This window comes from Prunus dulcis, chromosome 6, assembly GCF_902201215.1.
Source record: "Prunus dulcis chromosome 6, ALMONDv2, whole genome shotgun sequence".
Lineage (NCBI taxonomy): Eukaryota > Viridiplantae > Streptophyta > Magnoliopsida > Rosales > Rosaceae > Prunus > Prunus dulcis.
This window is the reverse complement of record NC_047655.1, coordinates 26,963,751-26,987,795: the sequence shown is the minus strand read 5'-3', so window position 1 is coordinate 26,987,795 and position 24,045 is coordinate 26,963,751. Positions and strand designations below refer to the sequence as shown.

The following is a 24,045-nucleotide window of genomic DNA, read 5'->3' as shown; positions in this document are numbered from 1 at the left end:
ATTGATGGAAGTTTTATTCTTTGTTAAGGCGGATGACATGTGTAATGTTAACTTTTGGGATTTCTAGTTGTTATGTGAACATGAAATGGTAAGAATTGAAGAAGAAAATTATTCCAACCGAGCTCTTATTACCACATGCATTATATAAAGTAACTGAGATCCCAAAAGGAATTGTTTGCTAAATACCACATACATCATAGAAAGTAACTTTTTGATCCATGTCAAATGACTCCCTTATTATGTGGAAAAATTTTCACGAAATGTCGACAATTTCTATATTATTAATTGAAAAAACAAAACTATCGCGACAAAGTGCTAGAAATATCGACACCCTAAAAAAACACAAAATTGGCCAAATATTGTGGATAATTTCGAAATTTCGGACCATGCCTCACATTGAGAACCATGTAACAATTGAAACTTTGGATTGAGCTTACTGATAAGACTGAAACTGAAACTGGAAAGGTTTTATTCTGTAACTTTCAGAAACCACTTATATATGGGTCATTTTAACACTCTGTACACTATGGCCAAATAACTACAACAAAAGAGAAACCCCCTCCCCCCTTTTGCACATTTATACACAAAGGGAGGAAAAACTGCAGGAAAATAAATCTGTGAACAACTATAGCTTAGCACATCTAGGACTAGGAGAAGCTTACCTCTTACTTTTTAGGTACTTGCTCTACAACTAGTGCATACAGAGGCCAAATTAACAAGCTAAAGAAAAACTATGAGACTACATTAGTCTAGCAGTCCAAGTACAGAGGCCTTGCCATCCTTCTAGCAGCCACATCCCGTCTGACCGAAACCCACCATTTAATGGCGGCACGAAGCTTGCACCAGCATGCCTTGGGTTTTCTTGTCCCTGAATTATGTACAAGACCAGAAATGTGTGGGAAATGGCCGGCTTCTGTTCCGTTACTTGAAGAACCAAAGCAAAAACTGTTTGCTTGTCCCCATATTACATTTGTACTCGTTGGAGTAGGAGACCAAGTTGATGTTTGGACCTGGAAAAGGTTCTCTGTGCCTAAATGAGCACTTGGAACAATTGGCACTTGAAAACCATTGAGCGGCGGCCAACTGCTTTCTCCATTGTAGTGCATGGAGTTAAAATCCTCCATCGAAAAGCTGTTTCGTAGCGCTGGAGTGAACACTTGCATTGGATGACTAGCCTGTGCTAGAGAGACCACTAAATGATTGCTAACTTCTGGTTGATAGGGACATGATGTTGAGGTTGATGCTTGGTTGAAACCTAGTTGCATTGAGGGTTCATCTGTGCAAATTACTTGGCTTCAGTTACTAGGGAAAAGCATAATATTGAGTACGGAAATTATAATGGCAAAACTAGAAAACCAGCAAGCAACCATGTCATGATTTCAAGTATTTTACAAGGCTATTTCATGTGCTTTTAAATATGAAAATGACCTAGTCTATAACCCAAGAGCAACTTAACACAGTTGGAATGTATTCCTTAAGTTAACACCAACCTCTTATCATGTGAAGGCCATGCTGTTCAAAACTTTACTGCCAATATGTACATAAGCATTCAAACACTTCAGGCAAACAGCCTTTAATACCATTTTACACAATATAACATTTTACCTTGCTCTATGAATTGGAAATCAATCTGTTGCAGATCTGGATTTGGGACATTGAATGACTCAGCTTGTAGACTTGACAGAGGCCTTGAAAGGGCAAATATCGCCGAAGTATCCACGGGGACTATATCTCTTACATTTCTATAAGCATGCTGCTTCAAATTTTCCACCAGATTCTGCCAATAGAACCAGGGAGCTCATCAGTTTCTCATCCTAAGGTATATATTAAAAAACAAGAGAGACAGGGAGAGTAACAGTGGTAATGATATGGTAGAGAAACGTTAGGCACAAAGTCATAGCAACCAACAAATGACAGCAGATCAAGAATAAGTGTGAGATATTAAAAAATAGGAGGAGCTCCAAAATGTGAATGCATACCGTCTGAAGTGGGGTGAGTTCATCCAGAGAACAGTATTGGCCATTAACCATTGCTCCCACAACCTTGTAGATGGAGTTGAACAGGAGACTTACATCTTGCTCAGTTCTATGATAGGCATAGAACTTGTGATCATCTATCTCACAAGCCTTAGCATGTTCAATGATTGTATCCCATGTCCTATTCGAGATCCCTTCAAAAATCTGCATTTTCGCAGCGGAAAATTAGATGAACGATCAAACTACATAAGTCAATATAGACTCATTATCTAGCAGAACAGCTGACTCTCTTACATTCCGTAGGCCGGATGGATCTTTCACATATGACTGCAGGAAGTCCTTCACAGTGTCAATTCCGAAACGAGATAATCTCTTGTGGAAGGCGCCTTCTTTTGCTATCTTTTCCAGGCGCCATATCTCATCACTTAAGGATGGAGGGTGGTGTTTCCTATACACTGCATCAACATTTTCTTTGTCATTTTCATATAGACTGAAATTGTTACTATAAAGCACACCACGAGCAAATAATGAAAGAGATGGTTAGTGAGTTGAGTTTCTTGAACGTACACTCTCCACGGTGATCTTTTACCACGAAAGGTTCACTTCTAGCTTCTCTAATTCGCACTTCACTAGGAGCTTTGGCGACAACCCTAGCTGCTAATCTGAACTTCCGGCATCTTATCCAGCTTGAGTTGTCAGTGAAGACAACATCACCAAGAGAACCAACTCCCTCTCTCAGTGTAATGTTGATTTCACCAGTCACCAGTGGCCTTTTGCCTTCTCTTTCGCGCACAACATAGTTATTGAATTCTCTCTCGGTCCAGTCCTCTTGATCATCTGACCCAAATTCACCATTGAGGACCAGAAGTTCAATCTTTATTGAAGATAGGGGACTGGAACGGACAATATTATTAGTACTGGCATCAATCAGTATAATTTGAAGAGGTGCGCCATCCTCTGCTTCCACCCTACTGCCTGTAAATATGGTAGACGGCAGTTTATTGATAAAACGCAACTGCAAGCCTCTTCCTCCAGATGTACTTCCACTTTCAAGCGGGGGCCTGTTACAAAATTAACAACAAATCCAATACTCTTGTCAGGAAGCTTTGAGGATTAAGAGAAGATTATAATTGTCAGATAAATAAAACAATTTAGTGCAGGTTTTCTAAGTCAACAAATATTTGACTTGAAAAGCTAACCTTGGAGATGCCTTAAGGAAGGGAATGATCACACGTTCGACCTCCTCTCGTACCTATATCACACAAATTTGAAGTGGTTCGTTATGAATTGTCACAACCCGAAAAGGATTTCAAACACATTCGCATAACATATCTTCTAACTGAAGTCTACAAAGCAAAACAGTTGTAAAATATATGTTCTTTTTGGGAAGGCTAATGGCATATCAAACCTAACAGTCAATAAGAGTTTCCTTGTAGTAGTTAATTAAGCACAGGGTCTTCCTAATCAAAGTCAATAAAACTGAGAAAGCATAGCAATGAACAAACCATGAAAATTGGATTTTGTTCCTTTTACAGAGCAAGTGCAAGACACGAATAAAGCATGGCAATGATAATTACTGTTAAACAGTTCCAACTTTTGCAGATCAACTTCATGTTGACAAATAAGGGAGATTCGAATCTAACCACTCTCCGAAAGAAGTGTTCCCATTCGACTTGGTTCAGTGTGACATCTCTCATCGCATCTCTAACAACACTGCACAAATATCACAAAACTCATAGTCAGAAACCAAAGTCATCACCCAGAAAGCACAAAACAAAGCACCAACTTGTACTCAAACTAAACCACCCACTTCTTGAAAGTAGGCCTGCGTTTCGATTCTGGAACCGGAAATTCGAAGTCCTCACCACCCTCCTCATGAAAATGCCTCTTAGGTACCATCAAAAACCCAACAACTAAATTTTCTCCAACCACCCAACAACAGCAACAAGTTGTTCTCTCAAAAGCTCACAAGGATTTCAAACAAGCGAAGCGCATGTAACCAAATCAATCAAATTAAGTGGCTTTAAATGCAAGCTGAGATTGACCCTTTAAATGGACAGAACAGAAAGAAGGTACAAGGAAGGTTCATAATAGTAACAAGAAACACGCTAACCATGAAAGTCAAGCGGAGATGAGCTCATTCTATAAACCAAAAAGAACCCAAAATCTGTATTATGATATTAATATTTTTGGATATTACAAAGTGGCCTGAGCTATATAGGATTGATCGATGACTGTCTGTACTTTTGTCTCATTTTTAAAGAAAAAAAGAACAAATTCAAGATTCTCAAGCATTGGATTTTAAGACGATAACTAATCAGACACGTCGTGATTGAAAAGTACTCAAAACAGTTTTTATGCCATGAGATACATGACAAAGAAAGTCAGTGACCAAAAAAAAAAAAAAAAAATGAAAATCCACGTGGATAGACATTAGACAACGCGTGTTAGAGAGTAGTATAGACGATGATATGAAGGTTGCAAGAAGGTGCAGACAATATGTTGATTTTCCATCTATACGCGTTTGTTTTGTTTATGTTTGTGACAGCATCAAAGATTGTAGTTTTAAACAGAACCCATTTCTCTGAAATTTGATCTGAAATTTCATTTGAATTTCCATGTAAAGTCCTAGCTAGAGCTGCAGCTTATGTATACAACAGTAGCTCGTATATGTATAACGTGATTTACAATTATATCTGCAGGTCTGCAGCTTCCACTAACTTGACTATGTCACTATCTTTGTCTACCCACCTGTAAAAGGGTTGATTTTTATCTGAATATAAAGCAGAAAAGAGAAGCTGATGAAAGATTAAAAAAACATAACTATGAGTCTTTGAGTGAGGGACTGTTAGGTCACTTGACTGACTTCAACTTGGTTGGTGAGATTGCATATTTTTGCATGTTCTGCGAAATTTTCCGGTGTGTACAGTTTTCTAGGAACTTATTTTCCGGGAATATTCTGGGAACCTCTCTGGAAAATTCTGGGAACCTCTCTGTATACAATTTTCCGGTGTATACACTCTTTTCTAAGTCTTCCTCGGACCCGGGAAGCATTTCTATTCTAACTGTTCTGAGTTCTGATGCAAGCAAGCATCAATATTGACTAAGCACATTTTAAAGTACTTCTTCAAGCACTTAAGCACAAAAATTATACTGTTTTAATATTCTAATAATGTTTTCTGCATTCTTTTGAGATGTTTTCTTGCTTAAGACTTCACATTTTTTTATATATGCAAACAAATATCATGTGTTAGCCCAAAAAGAAAGAATTAAAAGATGTTAGCTAAAAATCACATATAACAAAGACCCTTTAATAAGTCATCTCATTTAATTATCAGAATAGTCAAATGATGTTAATCGAATGATGAAGAAAATAAGAAAACCATATTTCACGAAATTCGTGCACAAAATCATTTTTAGAGCTTAAAAAATAAGATTTTACATCAGTCAAAAAAGAAGAAAGGAGGCTTTTCTGATTTCTCATCTTGTAAACGCAGATCAGAGAGTCAAACCCGGAAATCGATCCAGCAAATTTTGCCTCCAAATCAAAATCACCAAAATCCCAGATATCAATTTCCAAGAGAAATGGCCTCTGCTACCACAGACCCACCAACCCCTTCAACACTCTTTGCAGCCATCGACATGGGTACAAATTCGTTCAAGATGCTCATAGTTCGTGCATACCCAAATGGCAAATTCTTCACCATAGACCAATTCAAAGAGCCTGTGGTTCTTGGCCGTGATACCAGCACATCATCAACAACAACCCCTTTTACACTTTCACATCACTCCCAGCTCCTTGCCCTTGAAGCCCTTAAAAGATTTCAGAACATCTTGAAATCCTACAAAATCAACAAAACCCATGTCCGCTGTGTTGCCACTGCAGCTGTACGTGAAGCTGTGAACAATGTTGGGTTTTTGAAATGTGTGAGGGAAGAGGTTGGGTTAGAGATAGATGTGTTGCCTGGTGAACAGGAAGCTAGGCTTGAGTATCTGGGTATGCTTCAGTTTTTTCCAATATATGAGAAATTGGTGCTGGGTGTGGATATTGGAGGTGGGTCTACTGAGTTTGTAATTGGGAAGCAAGGAAAAGTCATTTTTGGTGCTTCATTGAAGCTGGGACATGTGAATTTGACCCAAAAGTTTGGGAACAATGAAGAAAATGTTGCACATATGAGGGAGCACATTAGATTGGTTGTTCAAGAATCTGGGTTGGTTGAAAAGATTAAAGATTGTGGCTTTGAGGCTGTTGTCGGATCTTCGGGTACCATAAAGGCAGTAGAAAAAGCAGCCCTTTATGGGTATGCCAATGTGAGCAATATGCTCCAGGTCGGGAATATGGTTTCTTTTGGGGACAGTAAGAGGTATTGGAAGTTAAGTAGAGGAGAACTGAAGGGTGTTGTTGAGAGTTTATGTGGTGGAGGAGAGGCAGAGAAGATTAGGAGGGAGAAGTTCTTTAAAATGCGGTCCGAGTTTATCGTTGCCGGGGCTGTGCTATTGGAGGAGATATTTGAGGTAATTGGCATTGAGGAAATGGAGATTTCTGGGTATTCATTGGCAGAAGGTATTATTGCAGAAACTTTAGCTAAGGTTAATGATTATGATTTGAATGCCAATGCAAAGTGGTCGTCTATTGTGCGGCTCGCAATGAGATTTAATAGCAACAAGAGGATGAGAGCGGCTGCTCAGTGTGCTAGCATTGCAAAGGTATTCGGTGAATTTCTCATTTTGAATTTTTTTTTCTAAGTATCTGTGATATATGCAGAAGCGAGTGCAACATCTAGTGTTTTGAGGAGATGATTTTTGCAGGAATTTTTTGAATGTTTAAGAAAGTGTGATGAGCTTGCTGGCAATCAAGTTGCTGCCTCCCTAGATGACAAGGATCTTGAGTATCTTGAAGCATCATGTTTGCTTCACAATATTGGGCTTTCCATCGAGAAAAAGGGTTACCATAAGCATTCTTATTCCATTATCATGGTAATGTTTTTTTTTTTTTTCCTCTTAATAATTCAATAAACGTGCATTGAGAATCAGCTGGAAACATTCTGCACGTGTAAAATAAAACTTGAAGTTCTATTTACTTATTAATCTTTGATGAGCTAAATCTTTTTTGTGTAGAATGGTGGCCATCTTCAAGGTTACAGTGCTGAGGAGGTCAAGGTATGTCAAGTGTCTATTTGTGTGCTCTTTCCTGGTGCATACTTTGTGTAGTCATTATAGTGATAATCAATTAGTGAATCTACAGCTGATAGCACTACTTGCAAGACACCACAGGAAGAAATTACCAAACTTTGGTCATGTTTCCTTTAAGGAGTTTCCAACAGAGGTAGTATCTTTTTAAACACATCCAATATTTTGAGAACTTTACTTATTTGTGCTTTTATGTTTATTTCTGCATACTTTCTTTTTTACTTTCAGGTCAAAAAGAAATTCAGATTTCTATGTGCAATTATCCGTATTTCAGTTGCACTACAACAACATCGACGCATTGATTTCCAACAAATAGAATTTTCACATTCTTACGAAGGTTTTAAACTGGTATTCTCCAATCTAGTTTTCAATCAAACTTTCCCTCCTAAAGTAGGGTTCTTTTTCTTAGCATTTGTAGATTGTTTTTTTATAAAACTACATAGAGTCAAACATATCCTGTACTATTAACAGTAGAGTAGTATTTTTATTGCTTTTTTAAAAGAAAATTAGTGATATTTGCATATGCTTACAACTTCTTGTGCCCAAGGGGCAAAAGAAAGCCTAGGTTGTTATTGTATTCTTCCAAATTGATGATACAAAGACGAACTTTCATCTTAAGTTCTGCAGTTAAGCAGACCATTGGACTGGTGGTATGGGCATCAAGATATCCAATGCATTTTAACTATCACAGAAGCTTGTTTGGTCTGTATGCTCTGCATTTGCTTTGTAATTTTCTCCCACAGAATGTGTAGAGGCTATAAAATATGATACCAAGATTGCATCTATCAGATCTTATTTACTAACTTAAATCTTGAGTGCTGCTTAAGGCAACTAACTCATGCAATTTCTTTTGTTTTTAGGCATGTGGTGGGGTAAAAGTTCAAAATTCCCCACCTTGCATTCTAGAGCCTTTAGCTGAGGATATTGGAGATGACCTAAGGCAAGAGTTAGAACACTTTAAGATGGTAATTTCTTTTTTTTATATTTTAAATTCCCTATTATTATTATTAAATTTCTTATCTAACTGTATTTTCTTCAATACGATAAAAGATGGACTTATATTTGTTGCCTTCAGGTATTCCATGAAGAACTACTCCTCCTTGTCCCTTCAAGTGTTTCAGGATGATCTGAGAGAGAAGGATATTTTCACATAAGGTGTCACTTGATATGTCTTGAAAAAGTTCATATAACCCATAAATTCGGCATATACAAGGTTCCATGCTGTCTAGATCGTAACACCTGTTATTCCTTTTGCAATGCCGCTTTCATATTTGATAAGTGATGTGAGCAGTTCATGCCGTACAATTTTTAGTAATCTGATAGTAGATCACACTTATTGATTGAGAGAATGTACAGGCATTGGTATGGAAGGACAGTCATGTTGCCCAAGTTGCAGGATAGCTCGTGTGAACCATTGACGTGGAGCTCATGGGTTGAATTGTGGTGTTGATACAGACTCATTTGTCCCAGATGATGTGGTTCAACTGAAACAGAGCACAAGCTGGAGAATTGGAGGTATTGTCCATTAAATTGTAGTAGTTTTAATCTCAGAATTTCAATGTGTAACAGCAAAAGTTGTATGTCCTTTTAGTCTATAACAGATAAAATTTACATACAGGCCAAAGGGAAAGATAAATGAAAATCTTGGATCTTTTTTTATTTTTCTGCTGGGTTGCAAGGATGTGAAATACAATGGTTCAGTTGCCATATGCTTATTGGGTACTCATTTGAGTTGAGACTTATCACCCAAGTTCCTTCCCCTCTTCTTTCTCTTTCTTCCCTCTCTTGCTGATCCCACATATTCACAGAAGGCAAAAGAAAAATGTGTGATCTAGTAAAGTCCAAACGCTGAAGGCATATATTATTACCATGGAGAGGCAATATTCTTTGGCTTTCTGTTGTTTTCTCCAAGGAGAGGCATATTATTAGTCCAAACTAGTTTCTTTGGCTTTCTGTTGTTTTCTCCAAGGAGAGGCAAACTAGTATTTGTCACAACCTAGAGAGTGGTCTGATGAGATGGAATGGATGTATAGAGCAGGGTTGGTCCTCCAGATTCTGAACATGATATTTGGAATTGAAACCCATGATATCTGGTTGGCCTAAAAGCTATGAACATGTGCTTTTGACACTTTAATATAGGTGAAGGTTGTTTTCATCACCAAATTACCCAACGTGGTAGTTTTGGCGGTCCTATTCATTTTCATGATAGGAGAAGGATTTATCATAGACGTCAAGTACAAGTAGCAAGTAGGGTCACTGATGGCACATCATTTACATTTACACGTCCTTTTGTCTTGTTCCAAATTGAATACCAACCAGTGTGTGTGAAATAGGGAGACCCATATCACCAAACTTGCGACTTCACCCTAATCATAATGCATATTGCATAATGCATTTGGATGGAGGACAATTGAATTGAGTGTAGAACAGATCTAGACAGAGGGGTACATACACAAGCTCTTTCTAGCTTAGTCCAACACATAGTATGAAACTTGCCTCCACTATATATGTCGGTGAGCTCAACCTACTTAGGATTACGGTTGGAGTAGGTGTAACTAGTTGTATGCAATCGATGATAAGGAAGTTTTTCTCCCTGAACTAGAACTAGGTTCATTCCCTTCAAGTTAGAATGAGTTCAAACTCAATCAGTCAGTAAGTAATTTTATGCTTTCTCTAATCTCCCTTATAATATTACCCAGTCAAGTTGGCATCCTTGCCCTCAAGTTATGGTGGTGTTCTTGTTTTCTTTATCTATAATCATGATAGGGTTTACAATGCACACTTGAGTAGCAAGTAGGGGTCATATCACTGAATGACTTGGCATAATCTAGTGCTACTTGTCTTGTCCTTCTGGATAAAATAAAACAAAATAAAAATCATCTTTGTATTGAAAAACATTTGTGCTGTGGACAGTGACTAAGGCAGTGCATGACAACATGAACAAAAGCGCATAGCATAAACAGTATAATGAAGTAGACAGGTTAACAAATTGAATGATAAAATTTTATATCATGTCATGCATCAGATCTAAACCTTCACCACCAATTTGGGTATCCCACCAGCTCCCTGAATTCTTTTGTTTATAAAAGTTTCAGAAAGTTCATCCTTTTTCTTTCTGACCACACATGGCTACATGACAGTGACACCATTTCATGATTCATATCGCATCTAATTTTGCAAAAACCCATCGATTGCACACCCTTTTTTGTACTCATGTACGACGTGGAATACACCAACTTGATCAATTATATGAATATAGCATAAGATAATAATAATAGATTCTTAGATTAATGTTACTTTCTAGTTTGTATTAACAAATTTATATCATACAACGATTTGATTTTTACTCACGACGAGTGACTTTCATAAACAATCACAAAATATGTTAGTTACGGCTCGTTCGAGAATGTGTATGTTTATAAGCATTTTTTTAGAAGTGCTTCTATTAGAAGAATGTCAACAAAAAATTTATTAAAAATCTAAGTGCTTAATGAGGATGCACTGTTCTTCTTTATAAAGCGTTTCTGTGACTTATAAGTACTTATAAACGTTGTCATAAGTGTTTTTGATTGTCAGTGCCAAATAGACTTAAATAATCTTAAAAGACACTGGTGTGAGTCATGTGATTGTGACCATTTTTATTAGAACGTTATACTGTATGTAACTGACCAAATTTTATCTTATTTTCTTGTTGTCCAGGCAGGCATCGTACGTGTAGTTGATGTGTCACTGAGTCAAGGAGGGTCCATCAACTGTATTCGACACGCGTCAGTATGTAACATCAAATGTATTGGGGGGCCTCTCGGGCCAAAGCCCAAAAGTTGAGAAAAGCGTGGTGATCTTTTTGAATAAACTATGAAATTGCAGTTTTTTCTTGCAGGCCGCAAATTTGGTTAAAGCAGAGGAGGCACGAACGATCATCTTACATACATAATGAGCTAGAATTTTGTTCAGATTTTTCGTACTTTTTTTTCCTTAATCCAATAATGTTTGGATATTCACAATTTCAGAGTTTACGATTACGTATTTATAAAATTTAAACAATTAAACGACATGTTTTCGACCTAATTATAATGTTAATATTGAACTATAAATCTCATGCACCTTAATAACGTGTGTGAGAAAAACTCTATACTTTTTCTAGTTTTGGCAACAACAAAAAACTAATAAATATTTTATTTTATGTATATATATCCATTTTACCAACTCTAGTTGAAGTTTAATTGGAGTCAATCTTATCCAGTTGTTGGTTCGTTCGATTATCTTATACTCATCACGAGCATGATGCATGGTCCATGCCCAGCGCGAAGTCCCATTTATACAATAAGTAATGATGTCCTGCGACGCACCTGTATGCTCACTCATATAAGTGCAGAGTTTTATATATACTCTTTGGTGGTTTTTTAAAACTCTTTTAATCTTTTAACTCTATGCAAAACTTTACAATCTTTCAAAGTCAACAATTAAACGTTTCTATAATGATTACGTGTATCTATATATATAAAGTAAAAGGTAGAGAATGATGAAATATTCAAAATATCAAAAAATGACATTGGTTAATGCAAACATTAAGGATTGAAATTATTAATTAAATAAGAATAATATGGTAAATTCACACTTTTTCATATTTAAAAAATTAAAATTAAAAGAAAAATCAGATAATAGATCATATTTTTATGGAAAACAACTACTCATTATCTTTTTTTAATTCTAAAATAAATTTAACTTAAATAAAATAAAATAAAATCTTCAAAGCGCGGAAGCGCGTGCAGAAAAGTTAGTAATTATTATGTGACTGACAGACACACCGTGTGCATTTCATATTTACATATTGTATAATAATTATGTACTTGACAAAAACACCATGTCTATTTCATGTATGATCTCATTGAGCTGACCAATCAAAAATAGATTAAAACTTTTCTTAATATTTTAAATAGGATAAATTTCACTTTAGTACCTGAGAATTTCCCAAAAGACTTTACTATCCCGAAAATTTGACACAAAATTACTTAGAAAATTGAAGAGATATGAAATGCCCTTGGCCGCTCATCAAAAGAGTACGAAAAAAAAGAGTATGAAAAACAAGTGGACAGGATGTGCACAATAGCCAATCTTAGCATGGGTACTCTCGCACCCAATTACTCAGAACAGGTGCCCTTCCTTACCAGGACAACTGTGCTCAACGAATCACCTGGCGCATTATAGCATCCGCCACCACCAGCCTTTTAGATTGAACGATCCGTTTGCGACTTCGCATGAAATAAAAGCTTTTTTTTGTTTTGCCATTTTCGGAAAGGAAAAAAAAAATACGGTGGGCCAGCCCGTATTGCAGTGCCTTCTGATTCTCTTTGACCTTTTTTTTTATAAAAAAATTTAATTTTGTGTAGCCAGTTCTCTATTCTATATATATATATATATATATATATATATATATATATATATATATACCGTTGGGGCGAAAAGTTAAGGAAGCTCGACGGCGGAGTTTACAGAGAGATAAAAACGGTAAGTTTCGGCAGGCACTGTTTGGTTGCTGAGAAAATTGAAGAACTCAAACGAAAAGAAAATTCCGAGTGTTTAACTTTCATTTTGCCATTTCTTTTTCTTTTTATGTTGTTAGAAACTAAACTTCTGTGCTGTTTAAAATAGTCTCTCTCTTATTATAGAAAATAGTATTTTTTTCTTCTCTGCCTCAACGGTCAATGCTTAACGCTTCCGTGTATGTTTGTGTGATTTTTTTCATATATAACATATGGGTTTGTGTTTCTGTATGTTTGTGTGATTTTTTCTTATATAACATATGGTTTGTGTGATTTGTAATGCTTTGATCAATGCTTAATGGTAGTTCAGCTGCACTGTAAAAGAAGCTCCGTTCTCATTATAACTTGATGCTGTGCCATTTAAATGCTCTTTTTATGACTAATTTTTTAGCGTTATACGAAGACATATCAGCTAGTTCTTGGATTATTTGTGCGCTATGCTACTTGTAGAGCCTCTGTTATGTTGATCATTGATTAAATGGCCATGCTTGATTGTAAATAAAACTTATTTTCAGTCTCCAATTAATTTTTTTAATTAAGAAATGAAATAAACTGCTTAGTTGGTAGTGTGCAGACTGTTTTTTCTTAACTGGATTTTGTTTATTGACTAACCTACTGTTATATCTTCACAGGGTTTGAGTATTGATAGATAACCTTGGCTTTGTTACTTGCAATTGAATGATCTATAAGAGACCAAGAGAGTAAGTTGTGGGGTCACAGTTGCTAGATTTTATTTATTGCATTGAAGTAGTCTTCGAAGTGATATGCGTTCTGTAACTCACTTACTATTTCAAACTAATTTTGGTTCAGTTTCTGAGGACCATCACTGTTTCATTCTGGCATGGGATTGGAGGAAAGGGCCGACACACTTAACAAGCAAGGCAAATTTAATCAGACATCGACTATTTGCAAGCATGCTTTTTCTGACCTAACACATATTTCTCCATTGGTATTCATATACCTCTTGAAAGCGTGCTATTTCAATGGTAAGGGCAGTTTGCTATCGATCACTAATTTCACTGTCTTTAAGCATGATTCTGTTGTGATGAGAAACTTGATTCTAGCTTGTTTGCTATTGATAGTTTCACTTTCTGTAAGCATGATTCTGTTGAGATGGGAAACTTGATTCTAGGTTGTTGTGCTTTTCATCACATGATGGTCATTTACTCAATCACTAATTGTTGCCTAATGTCACCTTCCTGTAGTGTATTAAACCATCAGTTAAAAACCATGCTGCCTCTGTTTTTAATAGTTATTTTTTTTAATGGACATTTGTTCAGTCATCTGATTGCTCAACAAAACTTCTGCCCCAAGGTGTTCTAGGCATACAGAGGCAAGATGCATATGGAAGTCTTAGTATTAGTAGTAGAACCAAATGTTCATTCTTACAGTCTACTCTGTCTGCCCTCAAAATAAATTGAACATCCCTTGGCCCCCATGAGTGATGAAACATTTATATCTTCAGGTTAGATCACCTTTAGATATTTAGGATGATTTTTTAAACTATTATGCTGCCCAATCCTGCAGAAGTTCCTTGGTACTCCTAATTTGTTTAAAATATCTTATTTACTCAGCTTACTTCTTTTCTGCCTGTTTGTTTCCAATTGAAACGTGTATTAGGCACATATAAGGCAACTAAGAAGTTCCGAGTGCTTCAAGAACAGGTTCATCTAGTACTGCGCAATGATCCCCAACCTGGACCAGCTACTTTTGTTATTCAGTGCCTCTATGTCTTGCCTATATTTGATTTATACTCTGAAGGGTTCAGTCATTTGATTATATCTGCTCTTCGCCGTTTCCTGAAAATGGAAACTTCCACATGGGACTCTTTAGAAGCAAAAGACCTGGCTTCCCAACTATTTATCGATGTTGTTGGGGGCTCTGTCAATCATGATGAGAGGATAGTTGAGAAGATTCTTGAAGCTTTTGATATTCATCTGCCAAACATTGATAAAGTAATGTGCCTGAGTGCAAAGAATGATTGCAGATTTGACACTGCAAAAAAGTTCGTTGAGCAATATATATTTGGACTGATAGAGTCTCAGTCATATATGACTGCAGTTACTCTTTTAGAGCACTTCTCTATCCGCCAATCTGGCCAATCTTTTCTCCTTAGTATGATAGAAAGCAAACAATTGAAAGCAGCAGATAAGTGGGCAACATTCATGGGAAAGCCAATGTTATGCGTTCTTGTCCAGGAGTACTTTGACAGGAACATGCTAAAAAATGCTTATGAGATTATACAGAAAAACAATCTCCAACATGAATTTCCCAATGTTTATCATAAGTACAAAGAAAGGTAATTTTAATTCATACTTCTGCCGAGTTACTGAAATAGTTTCTTTCTTCTATTATTTTCCTTCAATAAATTCTATATATTAGTCTTAAATACGTTTATCTCCTTTGTTTCTCCCTGAAATTAAACTAGTAAGGATTATTCATCAAATTTCAGCTCACTAAAGAAATTAGCAGAAAAAGGATGCTGGGATGTCGCAGAAGCAAGGACAAACAGTAATAGACAACTTCTTGAATATCTGGTATGTAGCTTTTGGCATAGATCACATTTCCTCAATCACTTATGTTTGTTATATGTGAATATCCTTTGGAGTTATGCAATGTATGTACGCATTTTTGTAACATATGCGTATGTGTGAATATATGCTTGGTTGCATTGATTTCATATTGAATGTTTTAGAAAACAAGAGATATATGATTTATAGTGATACATGACTTTATTATCTAAAGTAATTATACATATCTGGTATTGGAACCTAATTGCTTTTCTTTATTTTTTAAAGGTTTATTTAGCAATGGAGGCTGGTTACTCAGAAAAGGTTGATGAACTTTGCGATCGATACTCTCTTGAAGGTTTCTTGAATGCCAATGGTACAACAAATGTTAATCCTTTCTGTCATAGTACTTGCACTTAATTCTTATAAAATGATTTATCTTGAGTTAATCCAGTGAAGTCTAAGGTTTGTTTCTTAAATACGCCTGTATTTTTGTTGTTTCTTGCAATTGTGGACAATGTATGAAATAAAAATTCGAAGTTGTAAATTTTTGTATAATCTTTTATACAGTACCCGAGGCAAGTCTTCTCCATAGTCGTTTTTTGCATCTCAGTGAGCTGGTTGTAGAAGGCGTTTTTTGGGTTGATGAAGTCAATGCCTTGCACAATGCAACCTCTCATATTGAGGGATGCAAAGTTGTGGGTCTTGATTGTGAATGGAAACCGAACTATGTAAAAGGCAGCAAACCGAACAAGGTAATAAAAGCATATTGATTTTCGTTCTTCGTTAGACTTTAAGGGTTTTTTTTTTTTTTGGGTTCTCATATCTCCAAATACTTTGTTCGGTCCATAATAAAAATGATACTCTACTCAGATAACAATTTTCCTTTTGTGTCAACATGCTTTGTATATATTGTTGAAGTGTTTCTCTCAACGTTTCAGGTTTCTATCATGCAAATTGCTTCTGATAAAATGGTTTTCATATTTGACTTGATCAAGTTATTCAATGATATCCCTGACGTTCTGGATGATTCCTTAACTCGCATTTTGCAATCTCCTAGGATTCTAAAACTCGGTATGAGAATTGTAATGCATTTGGTGAAGTATTGTTTCTTTACAATGCACATACATGATACATTCATACATTCATGTGTAAGTTTGTGTGGGTGGGTTGTGTGTGTCCACATCCCACCAGCAAAACAAGGATGCACTTTTTTCCAGCCTCTTTTGTTTTAAAAATGAAATAAGCTGGAAATTTTTGCATAGAGAACTAACTTGCATGACTGTGAATTATGCTCCTTGTAGGCTATAATTTTCAATGTGATATGAAGCAGTTGGCTCATTCATATGAAGAGTTAGAGTGTTTCAAACACTATGAGATGCTACTGGACATCCAGAATGTATTCAAAGAACCTCGGGGTGGTCTGTCTGGGCTTGCAAAGGTAACAAAAGCATGAACACAGTACAATCTTTTCTATTCTTAGTACCCAATATTAACATAAGTTGTTGTGTGTACTCATGACTCTATCCATCTATCTATTTGCATAATAATACTCGTTAGTTATGCACAATTTATTTGTGTATCATCAGAAAATACTGGGAGTTGGTTTGAACAAGACAAGGAGGAATAGCAATTGGGAGCAACGGCCTTTGACGCAGAATCAGGTAGTTTCTTGCTTTTTTGTACATCAAGAGTTTACCATATGTGTACACTTGTATGACCTATAAATTGCTTTGGGAGCACAGTGAAGGAGATATTTGAAATCCTCCTCCCATTGTTGAGGGAAACTAGAAGTTAACTTTTCCTAAGATGTCTGACCTTAGAAAGCGTCATATAGTAATTTTGAGTCAGAAAACTACTCAATTAAGGTTGAAGTTTTAGGATCTGACAAGATGTAAAGTTTGATCAGTACACCCAATAGTTTAGTTCAAATAAACTAGTGCCATATTCTTGTGCAGCTGGAATACGCAGCTCTTGATGCCGCTGTTCTGATTCACATATTTCGCCATGTCCATGGTCATTCTCAGACTGCTGAAGGGGAGGGGCATAGAAAACTTGAGTGGAAATCCTGCATTGTAAGCGCAGATACGAGAACTTTTCCAATTGACTGTAGCTTGCGTGTTTAAAATGGTGTGGAAAATAATGCATGAATCTTTCTTCATTTAATCATTTCATATGTTGGGTTAATATACAGGTTTCCCACATGGACAACATCAAGAAGTCCAAGAAGGGCAGTAAAAAGTAGTCATCGGAAGCTGAAACTAAGGAGGATCAGCAATTTAGTTAGCTGTGTAGTAATTCTCCCCTCTCCACAGCATTAGCTTGATATTACGTGTAAATTTAACCATTAGGTCGAATGCGACCCTGTTTAACCATATAGATGATGGTCTATATATCATTTGCCTTATTCAAAATATAATCTCCCTTGCTGTTTAATATATAATGGAAGCCGTCTCAGGTTCGACTCGCTCTACCTAAAGCCCAAATTTGTTATTCGGCCCGATTTTATATATGTGAATTGGGTGTTGGATCATCTTCATCTTCTATACCAATTGTTCACACCCGCCTAACAACCCCAAAGAAAGCAACAAATTTTCAACAGATTGGAAATTTCAGATTTACTGTAACTAATGTGATGAAGGAAGTGGGGTGTGCACGATTTATCTCATTAATCCTTTAACAGTAATACCGGTGGACCATCTAAATATACTTTAGGTTGACATGGCATTGAAAACTGTGAACAACAACAAACCCTGGCCAACAATCCAACCCAAAATTCTTGGTCTCTCCTGCCTGTCTCCAACAGAACAAAGAACACCACCTAATCACTTCTCATTGTTCTCAACCACCCTTTGATATATTTAAAAGGTAAGAAAAAAAATCCTAATGAAGCACAAATTCAACCCCGCTCGGAATGAGCTCTATCCCTCTCCCTCTCTCTGGCAATAGGGTGACAATAAATCTCTACATAGACAGAGAGGGGGAGAGAGATTGATGGAGGAGACTCGCTACCGCTCCTATGCAGGAGCTGGCTGCCGGAACCTAGACATGGTGAACGTAAGGAGATTAAGCGAAAACCGGACAATGTATATGGGGAGGTCTCATTTGGATCCCTCATGGGCTCCCTATCCCATGAAAACAAGACAACGTGATATTCAATTACGCATTGGTGGGAAGAAACCCAAAGAGAGGTCCTCTAAGCCATCCAAATTATGGTGGAACGATCCAGAGTTTAAGAGAAGAGGCCGAGTGGCCAGATATAAGTTGTATGGCGCTGAGGGCAAGGTCAAGAGGTCTTTGAAGAAAGGTTACCGTTGGTTCAAGCGCAAATGTCTCGAGATTGTACTTCGTTGAAGCTCTGATCCATTAGAGACATGGAGGAGCTAAATGATCAAGTTGTTAATTCAATTTGTATACGTATAATTACGTACGGGTTTTCATGATTTCATGCATGCAAACTGGAAAAGCGATTGTTGGTTTCTATCTTCTAAATTTTTTTAGAGGTTTTTTTCTCGCTTGTGGGATTTGGAGGGCAAATGCTCCACTAATGTTATTACAGATTACAATTGCGTGAAATGATGTATGTTTGGATTGCAAGTAAATGAAATGTGTTCAATTTTAAAAAGAAAAATTAATTTTAGTATTTGATGGATTAAGAAAATCTTAACAAATTCAAACCCTTGAAATATAACTCTCAATTAATTTACATTGAATTTGGTTTTTTTTTTTTTGAACGAACAGTTTGTTTGATTGGGCCTAAGAATTTTTGGCAGGCTTCTTGTACTTTGAAAATGGCCCGGAAAAGGCCCATAACCATGAGCAAAGCGTTATCTGCAACGACATCGTCTCATTGGTTCTCGTCCCTTATTTAAACGATTGCCGGCTAAATTTTTAGGTTTCAAAGCAAATTTAACGCGGGAGATTAAGCTTTTAGTTCCAATCAACCAGACTGATCAGAAAAACGAACAAGAATGGAAGGTCACGATCTGGAAATGGAGAAAGCTCGATTGCTAAGCTTGGCTCTCAATTCTGGGTTCGATGAAGAATCGGCAAAGAAGTGTTTGGATCGTCTGGTCGATCTCTACGGTACCCATTTCAATTTTCACTCGCACCAATATTTTGTCAAATTCATCAGATAAACAAAAAGATAATATACAATATGGGTTCATAATTTGGTGGGTTTTGTTTTTGTCTAATTTTAGCTGAAATGAAATGGGTTTGTTGGGTTTTGTGCTATTTTTAATTCCAATATGTTTGAGAAGTTGAGTTGTGTGTGATTTGATAGAAATGTAGTTAGACTTGAGGTCAATATGCGTGAAGTGACTTTGTGGTAAAGTTTCAACAAACATTTTGCTTAGTTTCCTAGTATTTCTACTGTTGGTCACGAATTTGTGCAGGCATAAGTTAACTATGATTAGTTTTAGCACCAAAGTAATGATGGGGTCATCTTCTTCTTTGATCTTCTGTTTAGGTGACGATGGCCTAGATTTTATTACCGTGGAGTACTGCGGTGATGATTTTCTTGCAGCATTAGCTGAATCTATGCAGGACACTGAAGAATGGGATGATATACAGGCAATGGAAACTGAAGCTTGTGGAGTTTTGAATAACATGTTTGACAAAGACATCCTCAACGGTAACGAACCAGATGATGATAGAGGCAAAATCAACATGGTAGAAGATTCACCGGAACGTCAAAAGTACCCAAATTTCTTGCTGTTGGATTCTAGTGATAGTGAAGAAGTAGATTTAACAACTCCAATGACAAAAGACGCTGGATCAAAGCCCTCTTCATTTCCTGTTTGGAGCAGTTCTGTCCCACCCCAGAATTCGGGTAAACGCTCTTCAAGATCAGTGGTAAGCAGAACTAGTTTTTTCACAGCTTTGCCTTTACTGTTTGTGGAATTCATAACCAGTTGTGCAACCGGCTGCAACTTTCTTTGAATTTCATGGCAATTTTCTTTGGTAACTACAATTTTCAAAATACTGAAGTTGTTTGTTTGTGTTGAAGGATTGTGAAAGCAGCATTACTCGAGATTCAGTTCCTTCAATTTCTAGTAAAAAGCAGTGCCCCCGTACATCAAAATATGAATCAAAGACTCTTACTTATGAAGAGTTACAGGCTCTGGATGATGCTGAGCTGGCCAATGTTGTAATATTTGGTAATAAGATATTTCGACCCTTGCAGCATCAGGCTTGTAAAGCAGCTATGGAAAAGCGAGATTGCTTTATCCTAATGCCTACTGGAGGGGGTAAAAGCTTATGTTACCAGGTAGTTTCTCGTATATAATATGGCTACAGCTGCATCGTTTTGCTTTGTTGATCTATTTGTAATATTGAAAATTGTTATGATACATGAAGTAATTATATATTATTTTGGTAGAAAATTTCAAATTTTGGATTTTGATTACTAGCTCAAAACAGACCAATAATTGTTTGAGTAGTTAAATACTAGAGTGATTTCTTCCAAGTTACTGACGGGATGTATATTATTCTGTGTTTTGCACAGCTTCCAGCAACCCTGAAACAGGGTGTGACAGTTGTTGTATCTCCACTGCTTTCCCTTATTCAGGATCAGATTATAACGCTGAACCTCAAGTTTGGTGTACCAGCAACTTTTTTGAATTCTCAACAAACCACTTCCCAAGCAGCAGCGGTCCTTCAAGAGCTAAGGCAAGGTTCTTTCTTTTCTTTTCTTTTCTTTTGGACTAAGGCAATTTGCCTGTTTTTTCTAGCATAAATTTTCTCCTTACCTTTTTATGTCTGAAAATTCCCTGATTTGCATGTATAACTGTTTTTTATTTATAAAAGTATATGCTTTTGATGCTGCTTTGTTTAAGAAAATATTTTTTATGCATCATAAGATTAACAAGTTACATATATATATATATATATATATATATATATATATATTTAAAGTACTTGATTACCTGATAATTCGTCTTTGATGGTTATGTTTTATTCTCTTGTTTCCAGGAAAGATAAACCATCATGCAAGCTTCTGTATGTGACTCCTGAGAGAATTGCTGGAAACCCTTCTTTTCTTGAGGTTCTGAAATGCCTGCATTCAAAGGTGAGGTTCTTAAGGTTACTGACCAGTTCATTGGTACCATCTTTACTTGCATCAGCTGTTACAAGATTTTATGTTCCAAACGTAATTAATGTTTTGGACTAAATCACAGGGACAGCTAGCAGGATTTGTTGTGGATGAAGCGCACTGTGTAAGGTATGTTCTTTGTTAGGTGACAATTATCTGCAGAAACTGAAAATTAGTTCTCAAAGGAGGAAAAGTGGTTTGATCATGTTACATAGCATCTGGTGTTAAGGTTACTTCATCATATGATATTTTGTTACATTGGTCATAACAATGTATAACAAGTTGCGCTACTCTTACTAAGCTATCTAATAAGATTATTCCAGTCATCATATCTTTTAATCTTGAATCCTGCTTCCCAGCCAATGGGGACATGATTTCCGTCCAGATTACAGGGGATTAGGATGTCTTAAGCAGATATTCCGTGATGTTCCAGTGATGGCATTGACTGCCACAGCAACCCATTCAGTTCGTGAGGTAGGATGATATACCAGAATGGATTTTTCTGCCCCTTGTAGGAAGTAAAAATGTTTCTATGGATGTGTTGCAGGACATATTAAAAGCTTTGAGAATCCCTCGTGCTCTTGTCCTTGAAAGAAGCTTTGACAGACCCAACTTGAAATATGAAGTCATCGGCAAGACTAAGGAATCACTGAAGCAGCTTGGGCAGCTATTGATGAGTCGTTTCCAGGACCAGAGCGGGATTATATACTGCCTTTCAAAAAGTGAATGTGTTGAGGTTTCTAATTTTTTGAATGAGAAATTTAAGATTAAGACAGCATATTACCATGCTGGGATAGCAGCTCGCCAAAGAGTTGCTGTCCAAAAGAAATGGTACACTGGAGAGGTTCAAATTGTATGTGCTACAATTGCTTTTGGGATGGGAATAGACAAGCCGGATGTTGTAAGTCCAAATAAACTTTTCATTTTCTTTCTGTCTCTTTTATGTAAATTTTAAAGTACTGCTGTTGTCATTTGCAATCCTGCACTTCATGAAAGAAAATGTTATCTCAGTGATTAATAGTCTACTTTTGATTTTTAAAAATATTTTATCTTAAATGACCCTCTTATTCCTTTTTTCCAACGTCTAGCGTTTCATCATCCACAATACTATATCCAAATCAATAGAAAGCTATTATCAAGAATCTGGAAGGGCTGGCAGAGATGATCTTCCTGCAGTATGCATCGTCCTATACCAGAAGAAGGATTTCAGTCGGGTTGTATGTTTGTTACGAAATGGTCAAGGATGTAAAAGTCAAAGTTTCAAGACAGCTATGGCTCAAGCACAGAAAATGCAAGAGTACTGTGAACTAAAGGTTAGCAACTCCAAACCATCATCAACTGGTTATTCTCACATTGACGAAATCTGGCCTTTTTATAGAACCATGTGTACTGATGAGAAATATCGTTGGTTTCTTTGCTTTGTTATTCTTCAGACTCAGTGTAGGAGGCAAATGTTACTCAAACACTTTGGAGAGTCCTTTGATGAAAATGCCTGCAAGTGCGGATCAAATCCTTGTGATAACTGTCTCAGAGCTTCTGAGCAAGGAAAGAAGAAAAGATAGCTACCTCAAGACTTCCTCCTGACCCTGAGGATATGCATGTTTATTTGTCCTGCTTTTGGTGCAAGTAAGGAGTTTATTTAGTTCTTGGTTTACAGGCTTGAATTGCTTGCCCAATTTTGATGTGAGGAAGGTAAATGAGTTACTTTTTGCAATGTATATGTGTATCAGTTGAGCCTCTACATATTGAACTTGGGAAAGTCAATTATTACACTGCCAACCAGTTGCCCTGTCACATCGACAGGTTTTGTGGTCAAACAGAAAATGCATTATGATTTTGATTAAATCTAAGATCTAACAACTAAGATCTACAAAACCATAAAGAATTATTTGGCAAATGGCACATGCAATCATATGATTAACATAATACTTACGTTCTGCATTAGTAAACCATCTAGATTATACTTGAGCATGACATGTTAACCACCATAAATAATGTATTTCTTGTGGGACTGTTTCTGTCTGTGATTCATTGGGGCTTAGCTCTAAAGTCCAATCTCTCTTAATCACTTGTTTTTTGACCCTCCTAGCAAACAAATAGTGATATCAATAATATTTAAGTATATGGAGATTCTCTAATAAGTATTTCACGTTAAGAATTGGTTACATACTTCTAATTTTGATCGTTGGATTGAATTTATTAAATGTGTTGATAGTTTTTTAAATACAATTTAATCGCCAAAATCTCCTTATATATGTGTGTATATTGACAGTGACACCACAAAATCTGAAAAGGACTGAAGAATTTTATTTACAAGAGGGGAAAAAGGAAGTGGAGCTTTTGCATGGAATCTTAACAAGAAGCAAAACAAGCTATGAAGTTGGCGACATTGCCTAGTTGGGGGCCACCATCCAAAAATGAACAGTAGCATGATGAAGGAGACAGAGAGAGAGAGAGAGAGAGCTACAAACAAAACCCATCTTCGTTGTTATTTTTTTCCTAAGTGGACTGTGGACCACTTGAATTTTATTGATGAGCAGTGTTCCACTCCATTGATCCATTGGTCTCTAGCTAGTAGCGACTATTTAGTGTCAAAATTGTAGACCACTTATATACATTCTTGAGTGCTTAGACTGTGAATTCTATTTTTCTTATTGAAGACAAATGAGCTTCTTTTTTTCTGAATTTAGATTGAAGTGGTAAAAAACATGAGACATTAAAATTTAAAA

The 24,045-nt window shown here is 36.5% G+C and overlaps 4 protein-coding genes across 13 annotated transcripts; 3 read left to right on the top strand and 1 right to left on the bottom strand.

Moving 5' to 3' along the window:
- Positions 1-446: 446 nt before the first annotated feature.
- Positions 447-4,157, bottom strand: LOC117629877 (calmodulin-binding protein 60 G-like). Its single transcript, XM_034362526.1, has 8 exons — positions 3,787-4,157; positions 3,620-3,689; positions 3,176-3,228; positions 2,544-3,037; positions 2,271-2,431; positions 1,980-2,180; positions 1,606-1,777; positions 447-1,276 (listed from the first exon to the last, which is right to left on the bottom strand). Exons 1-8 carry the CDS (start codon positions 3,873-3,875, stop codon positions 750-752), a joined length of 1,767 nt encoding a protein of 588 aa, XP_034218417.1. The 5' UTR covers positions 3,876-4,157; the 3' UTR covers positions 447-749.
- Positions 4,158-4,869: 712 nt separating this feature from the next.
- On the top strand, positions 4,870-11,035 carry LOC117629875 (exopolyphosphatase). 7 transcript variants are annotated; one of them, XM_034362521.1, is made up of 8 exons: positions 4,870-5,095; positions 5,474-6,683; positions 6,786-6,953; positions 7,095-7,136; positions 7,222-7,302; positions 7,395-7,514; positions 8,027-8,131; positions 8,242-8,829. In XM_034362521.1, the coding sequence occupies exons 2-8, from the start codon at positions 5,562-5,564 to the stop codon at positions 8,290-8,292; spliced, it is 1,689 nt and encodes a 562-aa protein (XP_034218412.1). In that variant the 5' UTR covers positions 4,870-5,095; positions 5,474-5,561; the 3' UTR covers positions 8,293-8,829. The 7 variants fall into 7 exon arrangements, 5 of the variants coding, with proteins under 5 accessions (XP_034218412.1, XP_034218415.1, XP_034218416.1 ...); XM_034362522.1 differs by lacking the exon at positions 4,870-5,095 and having other exon boundaries at positions 5,371-6,683; positions 8,242-8,321; positions 8,523-8,829; XR_004586167.1 differs by lacking the exon at positions 4,870-5,095 and adding an exon at positions 10,866-11,035 and having other exon boundaries at positions 5,372-6,683; positions 8,242-8,681.
- A 1,565-nt stretch (positions 11,036-12,600) lies between these two features.
- On the top strand, positions 12,601-17,690 carry LOC117629874. Its single transcript, XM_034362520.1, has 12 exons — positions 12,601-12,674; positions 13,342-13,410; positions 13,520-13,695; positions 14,330-15,008; positions 15,162-15,246; positions 15,508-15,595; positions 15,790-15,974; positions 16,161-16,293; positions 16,524-16,660; positions 16,809-16,883; positions 17,178-17,294; positions 17,414-17,690. The coding sequence occupies exons 3-12, from the start codon at positions 13,551-13,553 to the stop codon at positions 17,462-17,464; spliced, it is 1,695 nt and encodes a 564-aa protein (XP_034218411.1). The 5' UTR covers positions 12,601-12,674; positions 13,342-13,410; positions 13,520-13,550; the 3' UTR covers positions 17,465-17,690.
- Positions 17,691-19,139: 1,449 nt separating this feature from the next.
- Positions 19,140-23,956, top strand: LOC117631552 (ATP-dependent DNA helicase Q-like 1). Of its 4 annotated transcripts, none has more exons than XR_004586338.1 (11): positions 19,140-19,305; positions 19,691-20,076; positions 20,231-20,491; positions 20,729-20,892; positions 21,196-21,292; positions 21,402-21,445; positions 21,676-21,790; positions 21,864-22,217; positions 22,405-22,629; positions 22,750-22,942; positions 23,589-23,956. XR_004586338.1 is itself a non-coding variant. In XM_034364780.1 (10 exons), the coding sequence occupies exons 1-10, from the start codon at positions 19,191-19,193 to the stop codon at positions 22,876-22,878; spliced, it is 1,890 nt and encodes a 629-aa protein (XP_034220671.1). In that variant the 5' UTR covers positions 19,140-19,190; the 3' UTR covers positions 22,879-23,956. The 4 variants fall into 4 exon arrangements, 1 of the variants encoding a protein (XP_034220671.1); XR_004586337.1 differs by having other exon boundaries at positions 22,750-23,008; positions 23,611-23,956; XR_004586336.1 differs by having other exon boundaries at positions 22,750-23,008.
- The last annotated feature ends 89 nt before the right edge of the window (positions 23,957-24,045 follow it).

Coding starts and splice junctions, on each gene's coding strand:
- LOC117629875 (XM_034362521.1), top strand. CDS start 5,562: ATGGCCTCTGCTACCACAGACCCACCAACCCCTTCAACACTCTTTGCA. Junction 7,303..7,394: donor TTAAGGAGTTTCCAACAGAG/GTAGTATCTTTT, acceptor TTTTACTTTCAG/GTCAAAAAGAAATTCAGATT. Junction 7,515..8,026: donor CTTACGAAGGTTTTAAACTG/GTATTCTCCAAT, acceptor TTTTGTTTTTAG/GCATGTGGTGGGGTAAAAGT.
- LOC117629874 (XM_034362520.1), top strand. CDS start 13,551: ATGGGATTGGAGGAAAGGGCCGACACACTTAACAAGCAAGGCAAATTT. Junction 16,294..16,523: donor TCCTAGGATTCTAAAACTCG/GTATGAGAATTG, acceptor TGCTCCTTGTAG/GCTATAATTTTCAATGTGAT. Junction 17,295..17,413: donor TTGAGTGGAAATCCTGCATT/GTAAGCGCAGAT, acceptor GTTAATATACAG/GTTTCCCACATGGACAACAT.
- LOC117629877 (XM_034362526.1), bottom strand. CDS start 3,875: ATGGTACCTAAGAGGCATTTTCATGAGGAGGGTGGTGAGGACTTCGAA. Junction 3,229..3,619: donor AACACTTCTTTCGGAGAGTG/GTTAGATTCGAA, acceptor TGTGTGATATAG/GTACGAGAGGAGGTCGAACG. Junction 2,181..2,270: donor ATCCATCCGGCCTACGGAAT/GTAAGAGAGTCA, acceptor GCGAAAATGCAG/ATTTTTGAAGGGATCTCGAA.
- LOC117631552 (XM_034364780.1), top strand. CDS start 19,191: ATGGAAGGTCACGATCTGGAAATGGAGAAAGCTCGATTGCTAAGCTTG. Junction 20,492..20,728: donor GTAAAAGCTTATGTTACCAG/GTAGTTTCTCGT, acceptor TGTTTTGCACAG/CTTCCAGCAACCCTGAAACA. Junction 21,293..21,401: donor TGAAATGCCTGCATTCAAAG/GTGAGGTTCTTA, acceptor ACTAAATCACAG/GGACAGCTAGCAGGATTTGT.